The sequence below is a fragment of the Pempheris klunzingeri genome, chromosome 14 (genome assembly GCF_042242105.1).
Source record: "Pempheris klunzingeri isolate RE-2024b chromosome 14, fPemKlu1.hap1, whole genome shotgun sequence".
Taxonomy (NCBI): Eukaryota; Metazoa; Chordata; class Actinopteri; order Acropomatiformes; family Pempheridae; genus Pempheris; species Pempheris klunzingeri.
In genome coordinates this window covers 24,734,608-24,744,655 of record NC_092025.1, presented here as the reverse complement: position 1 = coordinate 24,744,655, position 10,048 = coordinate 24,734,608, and the positions used below count along the sequence as shown (strand labels likewise).

At 44.8% G+C, this 10,048-nt stretch overlaps 1 protein-coding gene across 1 annotated transcript; it reads left to right on the top strand.

The window, feature by feature from the left end:
- The first annotated feature begins 4,495 nt into the window (after positions 1 to 4,495).
- Positions 4,496 to 5,422, top strand: or70b1 (olfactory receptor, family 70, subfamily B, member 1). Its single transcript, XM_070843433.1, has one exon. The coding sequence runs from the start codon at positions 4,496 to 4,498 to the stop codon at positions 5,420 to 5,422; it is 927 nt and encodes a 308-aa protein (XP_070699534.1).
- The last annotated feature ends 4,626 nt before the right edge of the window (positions 5,423 to 10,048 follow it).

Here is a 10,048-nt window from a genome sequence, read left to right as displayed (position 1 = left end):
GTCCCTACAAAACACTAATAAAGTGTTTCTAGTGGTAATTACCCCGGTGGGAGCGGAGACGGGCCCAGTAATAGATGTTTCCCAGAGCTCACAGGACTGATTACAGCCGCTAATGAAGGCTCCAGGGATCTCCAGGCACTCACTGGACGATCTGCCGTCCTCTGATAAATGATCCTCCATCACATCAGGCAGTGAAGAACGATAATGACAATTAGAACGACCCCCCAAAGACAAGTGGGACACTGAGCACAAGGACCAAGCTAACATGCTAGCAGGTTAGCAGGAATAATGTTCATGTCCACGACCACCATCTTAGCTTAGCATGTTAGCATGTTAGCTAACATTCAGATTGCCCATTATTCCAAAAACTGTCCCGCAGGACTAGAAGCCCATCTGTCCGCCGCCTCCCTGCTGTTTTTTCTATGACCACGAACGCTCCCAAGCATTAGTCACAGGTTTATTACTGTCACCATGACAACAAAGCTCCACTCACCTGACCAAGGTAATGACTTTAACCCAAACCTCCATGTTTCCAGTCCAGTGGAACATTTTTCAGGCTGACACAGGCGACACGTTCCAGCTGAGGCTGATGGGAATGTCACAGGTTCTGCAGGTGTTTGGTCAAACACCTGAGCACTGGACACTGTTCACCTGATGAGGGCGCTGGAGGGGTCAGGGAAGGTATTCCTGTAATAGTTGTAATATTGATCCTGAGGGGAACATTAGATACATTTAAAACCAAACCGTGAGTCAGGTGAGACAATATCTAAACTAAGCTAAGCTAGGCTAAGCTAAGCCTGGCCTAAGTCCTAGCGGTGTACACTTGATGATGGAGGAAGGCTACCAGCCTGTGCTGAACACATGGTGGACCGGAGTCACACAGAGGTAAGAAAGCAGAGAGAAGAGGTGGATGATGACTGTGAGAGTAAAGCCAGAGGGCAGAGAAGGTCTGCAGGCTGGAGCCTCCCCAGAGAGAGAGAGAGAGAGAGAGAGAGAGAGAGAGAGAGAGAGAGAGAGCGGCTCCCTGTCCGACGCCCCTGAACGCCTCACTGCAGCTTGTAATTCTATTAACCTGCTGGTCACTGAGACTCCTGGGAGCTCCGAGGCCTTCAGGACTCCCATTACAGCCCAATAACACCTCAATATGAGCAACAATCTCTACACTTCAAAGTCAGCGGTCAGACTTCTCTTTTCTGACACTGAACTGAGGATGAGTATTAAACTGTAAATGACACCTTCACCTCATAACGGCCCAATATGAAGGACGATCCACTCCCTGCTCTCCGAGCGGTGCTGTTTTACATTAAAACCAGAACTTTTGGGCCTCCATTGGAGGTTTTCCTCTTTGGCCTTTTTACTTTGCTGACAATGCACCTCTGCCTTGATGGTACAAATGAGCATAGTATAATGTATATATATATATATATATGTGTGTGTGTGTGTGTGTGTGTATATATATATATATATACTGAGGAGGAGAAACAGTGAGGTCATACATCACTATATATGTATACATATATATACATATATATGTGTATATATACACACACACACACACACACATATATATATATAATAGCATATATGATATATATATTATATTACAAAAACACGTACTATTCAGAAATAGTTGGAGGACAATGATGTCAAAACAGATTCCATCCATAGTTCTTGTTCCTGAGCCTCAAACAAATATTATTCAAACTTCTGTGTCATTAAGTTTCATGATGTAAAAGTTGATTGAAATGTTGAGTGTTAATGTTAAATGTGGTAAGATCCTCTGGGGGGAAACTGTGTGAGTGTTACCTGTTGGGTCTGAGGAGACGATCTTTCCTCTACAGAGACGCTTGTTGATTCAGTTCGGCCGGGGTTGCAGTGGGGGGGCTGGCTGAGCTGAGGCCTCCCTGCAGAGTTCCTCTGGTTCTAATTAGCATTTAGTCAGTTTAACAACAGCAAACAAACTGAGGAGGAGAAACAGTGAGGTCATACATCACTCAGCGGGGGGGTGTTGTGGCTCAGACCACACCAACACTAACATGTTTTTGTCTTTAATCCAAACCAACTTCATTTCCTGTTTCCATTGTGAAAGATGGCTCATGAGCATGAAGCAGTAATTTCATGTTTAGTGGCCAAAGTTAAACTTTTGTAGTCCTCTAATGGGACTTTTCCACCAGCACCTATTCGGCTCTACTCTGTCTTTTTGGTTCTCCACTAGGTGATAGTACCTGGTACCAGGTACTTTTTTACTACCTACTTGGCCGGGGTTCCAAGCGAGCTGAGTCGAGCCGAAAATGTGACGTCACCAGACTGCAGGCCTCTGATTGGCCAGGGAGTGACATCACTGGATGAGTCATGAGAGCGACTCGTTCACAAGAATCAAACCCGCCATTTTTTAAAACCTGGAAACAGACCAGGCGTTTTTATTATTTCTGTGAACGAGGTAAACGGCTTCACACAAACCAAACACTCCAGGTCCTTAGTTGTGTTTGTGTTGCACACAAATGACGCCACCGGAGTTTCGGGCCGCCTTGCTATGACGACCCCCCTTCTTTGAGGTGGTACGCAACTGTAATGGAAAACGACCCAAACCGAGTCCACTGGACAGAGACACCTACATGCACACCAGTATCCTGGTCATTCTTGCAAATGTAAACCTGGATGAGCCCTCCCCAGTTTTGAGACACCTGGTCTAGTTGTAGAAGCCTCATAGAAACCAGGTGGTGTGTAAATATCTTATCCTGGTTTCTGAATATTCTTTCTTGGTACAGAACATGGTGTTTGAGGGGGTTAGAAGTAAAGACACACCAGCAGAATCACACATGCAGCGATATGAACACTGGGATACATGTGAAGACAGTCAGACAGATGATGGGAGCAGTACTTCACCTATCACCACATACTTTAGGTACTCCAATAACTCTGCAGCACTGATCAGTGGTGATGTCACTGTTAGGCCTCTGTAGCCACATGAGCAGGGGAACCAGACTGCTGAGAAACCAAAGACTCCCCTGCTAGGTTTGTTGAGGAGAGCTGAGATGCTGGAGGTAAGGTGCTCGTCCATCTCTGAGAGGAAGTACGGTCAGGTCCTTCAAGAAAAGGGAAGAGTGTATTAAGATGTGTCTTGCTCGAGGATACTTGGCATGTGGACTGAAAGATCAGGGATTGAACTGCCATAAGTGAATCATGACAGCCACAGGACCCCCCTGCATTGGCAGGCAGTGTGGGAGAGATGGGCTGTAATGTGGCGGCGCCCAGGACTGGCAAGCTACCGGTCCACACTCCGTGCTGTGGTCTTGAACCTGCCACTGATTCCCAAGCCAAGTCCGTACTAAGGCTTCCACTGCATGGTCTGGCTTTAGTCGACCCAACTCGCTGTTTGGTACCAGGTACTTCCTCCACTGCAGGTAATGGAGGTAAACCCAGAGGTAGAGCGGGTCGTCCCTCAATCAGAAGGTTCGATCCCCGGCTCCTCTGAGTCTGAACCCCAGAAGCAGCTTCGGGGTGTGAATGTGAAGAAGAGTCTCCTCCAACTTGGATTCCTCCGGTGTGAATGAGGATGTGATCGTCTTCAGTGCGACACAAACAGGAACGATGGACATCGAAGGTGGGATAGTGGTGTTGATTCTCGTCGTTCTAGCTACGACTCGCTCGGCCAATCGGTAGTCTGCAGTGCTTGACTACACCTTTTAGTATCAGCTCTGCTCCTTTGGAACCTCGATGGAGGTGCCAAGTACTGTCCAGGTATAACTTTTGCCAAGACACGAAAGAAGGGGAGTCCTCTGCCAGAAATGGTGGCCTCCATCCAGCACCTGTAGGACAAAGGAAAAGGGGCATGGATGCCTCAGGTGGAGGGGTCGTCACAGGGCACCAAGATGGAGCTCACCTGTAGTGCCTTAGTGTCCCGGGGGATTTAGTCAAGAGTGAAACTGGTCAGAGGGACGAGCCTGAAGGATGTACAATCATTACTTTAATTATTGAAACTAGGGGAGCTCAAGTTAGACTTTAAAACAAGCTCATGTGTTAATCGTGATTATATTCTGGACAGAGAGAATTATTAACAGAATATTATTAGAGCCATTTGAACAAAGTCTTTATGTCTCACTCAGATTACTCAGCTGTGGCAGACCGTCATCGTTAGTGAAGCAGAGTCTCTGTGGATCCACTGCTGATGACCTGACTTCTCTAGTTACGTCACTCATGACTGAACCCTTTAATAACAAGAGAGGACGAGACCTCCTTCCACAGGGTCGGCTGGTAGGTATCAGGTGAGGGTGAGAGAGAGAGAGAGAGAGAGAGAGAGAGGAAAAGGTTATCTTTAAATGCTTTAACTATTTAATCACTGAACTATTTCTAATGTGTCCTCAGTTTTCAATGTGTTTTCACAAACTTAAAGTTTTCCCTTCCTTGTTAGTGTTTGTACAGATGTTGATCAGAGAGCAGATGTGTTGCATCCAGACTGGAAAGACAAAATGCATGTTTCTTTTGTTTCAGGTTGATGGAAAACTACACATTCAACAGTTTTACCCTCCAGCTGGAGGGGTTAAAGGTCACAGACTTTTTCACGTACCCTGTTTTCTTCTTCTTCTTTTTGTCCTACCTGATTATTGTACTGGCCAATGTGGGCATTGTTGTCCTGGTTTTCATTGACAAGAACCTCCACCAGCCCATGTACCTCCTGTTCTGCAACCTGCCCGTCAACGACATCCTGGGAAACTCCATCATGGTTCCCCGTCTGCTGTCGGACATCCTGCTGCCTCCGTCCGAGCGCCTCATCAGTTATTATGAGTGTGTGGTCCAGGCTTTCACCACACACATGTTCGGCACCACCTCCCACACCGTGCTCATGATCATGGCCTTCGACAGATACGTGGCCATCTGTAACCCCCTGCGCTACGCCGCCATAATGACCAACAAGATGGTGGTGAGGCTGACGCTCTCTGCCTGGGGGGTGGCCTTTGTTTTGGTCGGGATCCTGCTCGGTCTGACCGTTCGGCTGAACCGATGCAGGACTCTGATCACGAACCCCTTCTGTGACAACGCCTCCCTGTTCAAGCTCTCCTGTGAGAGCGTGTTCATTAACAACGTCTACGGCCTCACGTTCACCGTGGTCCTGTTCACATCTTCCATTGGCAGCATCGTCCTCACCTACGCTAAGATCACAGTGGTCTGTCTGACCAGTAAGAACAAGTCTTTGAACAGTAAAGCCCTGAAGACCTGCAGCACTCACCTGGTTGTGTATCTGATCATGTTGCTCAGTGGAGTGATCATCATTACTCTGCATCGCTTCCCTCAGTACTCCGACTACAGGAAACTCTCTGCCATTCTGTTTCACATCATCCCCGGCAGCCTCAACCCCATCATTTACGGCGTGCAGTCCAAAGAGATACGGAAATTCCTGTCAAAAATAATGCCGTTATTTTAAATAAAATGGGGTTTAAAGCATAATGTAGGAGAAATGTGCTCGACTTCGCTGCTTTTCTTAACCCTGAAGTTATCTAAGGCTTAACATATATATCAATATCCGTCTGTCTGCCTGACTTCATGCCCCACTACTCTATGAAAAGAGATTTATGTATTCATTTTTACATGTGTACGTGTCGGCTGTTTAAATTGTTCCCGTCATGGAACTCATTCATTTGTTCTGTATCTGTGTGCATGTTGTGTCTAAAGACATTAAATACATAGAAATTACAGATGATGTATTATGCATGATATTATTATCACTACTATTATTTTCATTAAGTAGTTCACACTTTGAACAAACAGGATCCCTCATAAATATGGAAATAAAAGTGTTACAACAATGAAATGATTGATTAATATAAAACTCAGTACAGGCAGCAGTCCTTTCATGTTTGTGAATCGGTGGCAGTTTCTTTCTCCACCATCTTTAAATCTTCATGATGTTGTGCCAAGTGGATGAATTCTACAATGCATTCAGAGCATTAAAAATGTTTGCTACTAAAATTAAACTATCAGAGGAAAAGTTGTCTGAAGAATAAAGACATGTATTAGTCTGCAGAGCAAGTGAAGAGTGAGTGGAAATCCAGTACCTTTGATACATATGGCTAAAACAAGCCGTAAGCAGACACAAACTGTGTTAAATGATAAACGAGCTTTATGTTTGAACGGTGAGATATGAAGAGTACCATAAATGCACATGCTGCAGGGTCGTCATGGGTAACAGCTGCAGGTTTGACCTTTGACATGAGAAATGGTCCAACAAAACTAGGCTCCAGGACTCCAGGTGAAGGTGCAGGTGCAGGTCCCTTGTGGAGCACCAAACATGGCTGATTACAGTAAAAGGCCTCGCTTTGAAAAAGCAACTACAGCAGTTAAACAATAATTCAAGGGTTCAGCTTTTAGTGTCAACTCAATAAACAACATCAGTCTTTGCAAAGGAAGATAAATTACAGCTTCTTGGTGACCATAAGAGGTGTTTTTCTTTAGCTACAGCTTTTCTTAACATAAGAAAACTGTAATCACAAATTAAAGCTGTAAGAAGCCCTGCTCCTCTGAACATGGCGCCGTGTGGGCGGCTGCAGGCTTGCCGACATGTTTCTGCATTTTCAAGCACTTTGTACACAGCACAGAGGAGCTGAGGGTCACTTCCTGTGTCCACTGTGTTGCTCTGTTTTCTCTCTGTTGCCAGTCGGTGACACAATGACTATGACGGCTAACTGGCATGTAGACGTCTTCAGGCCAGGAATCTTATCAAACATGTAAAATGTGGTGCAGATTGGACACTGAAGTTACAACCACTTCCTGTTTCCTGCCAAACACTGAATATTAAGTTGTGCCACAACCAAACAGTTTGATATTTGACATGAACTTGAGCAACTTTTCATGATTAATGCCTTTTATACACAGTGACCAAGTTTGTTTAAGTACCTTCGGTCCAAATAGCCAAAAATACACCAGAATTTCACATTAAATTCAAAATGGCTAACGGCAAGGCACCAAGATACTTCTCTGGATATAGTACACATACTTATCGAATTTTGTACATCTAAGTGAAACATACTGCAGGGCGTTTACTGAAATTTTGTAGGGGGTGCCGTTGATCCCCTTCACACCCAGGCTCAGAAACCACGTCACATTTCAGGCTTCCTGACGTGTGTGGCCAAAAAAAAGCTTCCCCTTTCATGGCAAACAATCTGTCGTCAAAATGATGTTCGTTGAAAACTCAAAGCTTCACAATTTAGCATCATCAAGGTCCTTTTTTGGCCAAACCCTAGGTAGCTGTGGTCAACCTGCTCAGAGGGGTCCAGCAAAGTGATTCAAAATCAACCTGTAGATGTCTTCAGGCATGTGGACTTTGGTAAAGATGTGACCGTGTAGAGCCAAGTTACAACAGTTTGTTTGGTCATCTCAACTCACGATCCTCCTGTTAAAGCACCATCTGATTATCTTAAAGCTTCATGAGTTCGAGCATCTGTAGAACCTTCTAGTCTGAGCTCCTCACCTCATCTCCAAGACACTTGAAGTCCTTCAGCCGGGGCTTCTCTCCCCGTTTACCCTTCTTGAGTTGTTGAATGGTTTGCCAGAACTTTCTTCAGGCCCAACCATGGTCCTCCTCCACAGCCTTGCTGAACTCCCTCTGGCCTGCTGGTACCTGCTGCTGCCTCAGGAGACACCTGAGTGTCCCTGAAGAAGTGATGCTGCTTTGAAGTGGTTGCAACAAATATTGATTTGGTTTAGATTTTTCTTCTGTTTGCTCACGTTGCAGCATCTCTTCACTCCTGCCTCAGACTTCCTGAGTCCATAACATCTGGCCACAGATCTGATGATACGACCACTACGTCCACGATCAGCCTTCGGCTCGTACGTAGCCGCCACTCATTAGCTAACAGTAGCTCGGTCGTGCTCTGCGAGAGACCGAGAACCAAAAGGACTCAAACGCACGACCCTAAAACTAGTGATGCTCCGAGATGTGCCGAGGCTTCAAAGCACGTGTCGAGTAATGAAGGGGGCGTTTCTGCGAAGCGCGTAAAATGATGACGTCCGAAGCCTCGCTGCCCGGCTGTACCACGTGATTGCTTCGGGAAGTGGTTCAGATTTTGCCGCGAGGTTTTACAGCTATATAGACCCCCTCAGGCGCCATTCAAAAAAGAAATCGTTTAAAACCAAAAACTGTTGAGAAACTCTTGTTTCTGAATAAAAAGGAATAACATTTCCCCTGTCATGTCCATCATTGTCCAAGTTCCACCAGCATAATCTGTGCCCTTTTCCTAGTTCCACAAGCACTTTCACTGTCCTCTGCCTGATTACGCCCATGACATTTTCAGAAAAACATTGCACAACCTGCCATATTATGATATTACCATTTTGGGGAAATTTACACACACACACAATACATTCAAAAAATGTATTATGCACATATGTCATAATTTATGTACAGAAATTATTTGGTCATACATTTTTTGTAATTCACTCCCAACAGACATAACAGACACAAAAATTCAATGCCTCATACATCATGTGGTTCAGCTGCCTGTGATTCTACACTTGGTGGTTTCATGTGCACATGAAGCTTCGAGAAATGAACCCTTTCTCGACCCATTTGGCTCAAGTGGTTCAATGCCTCATGAGGCTTCATCTCACCATCACTACCTAGAACACTATCAGACAGTTGGAGCAGTCTTTGATGACACGTTGGCAAAACTCTACTCACAGAAAGACAACTTGGTGTTAACGGCAACTTGAGCACTTGGACATGAACAAGAGGATCGGGCACAGGACAAAGGGAGGCAAAGGGAGACAAAGGGAGAGAAAGGGAGACGCAGACTATTTATACATGAGGTAACGGGAAACAGGTGGAAACAATCAGGGCGGGGCAGACAATCACAACGGGCGGGAAACACACAAGGACAGGAAGTCAAACAGCCTGAAACAAGAGGAGAGTTTAGACTTCACAATAAAACAGGAAGTGGGAGACAAGTCTAGACAAACTTCACCAATACGACGGGACATGACAGACAAAAGACTTTAACTCAGTAAACTTTACACACATGCTACATATGTAGTGTCAGAGTTTTCAAAAACTAGCTTGTATCCTGGATTTGAATCCTGTCTGACGTGGTATCACGGCCATGACTGAAGTATGTTTTGCTCAGTGGCCACTCAGTTAATACCAGAACATCTTTGATTTGAAGTATTGTAACATGTCATGATGGATATCACAACATGTTCCATCGTAATGCTACGTTATAAACTATATAACAGTATACTGTATGATAACTGTAGATGTTTGACTGTATCTGGATGTATTGGATTACATCCTGTATCATTAGACATGTTCATGCCACAGATGACACTGCGTCACGTGAGATGCTGCAGTCTCTCACCACGCCACTAAATATAAGAGTGTGCTGCTCCAGCTCGGCTCCGGGGTGGAGGGGGTCTCATGGTGCACAAGGTAATGCTACCAAACACACACCGTACACTGTGCAGCTGCAGGAGGCGTTCATGGACACGTGGACTGTTGTTGGCAGATGTTTGAATGTGTCCTTCCTTTACAGAGCGTGTTTTAACTAGTTAACTATTCTTCTTCTTTCTCTTTTCAGTAAACTCAGGTTGTCTGTCGATGCAGAAAACTGATCTGAACGTTTTACTGATCTTCACAGTTCAGCTCCTACTCGTACTCGTACATCAGGGCCCCTGAGCTCTGGATATCTAATGCTGCAGAATCAGAGACATCTTTAAACAGCTTTTTACTGATATAAGCTCACTGTTTCATTTCCAGCATGTTTTGTCTGTCCTGTTCTCATTATTAGTATGTTATTATTGTGTTTTTAATCCTGCTTCAACCACAGAAAACACGTTGTAACTACGTCTTGAGAAGAGCTGTATGAGTGAAGTACATTATTATCATTATTATTATCATTATTAGCAGTGGTAGTGATAATCACAGCTGTTATAAGTATTATTATTATTGTGTCAGCAGCCTGCAGCGATGATCTGATCTCCGTCTGACTTGTTCTTCTATCAAAGACTCTTGTGTGACATTTTTTTCCTCATCTTTAATTTCAGTGCAGTTTTACACAGA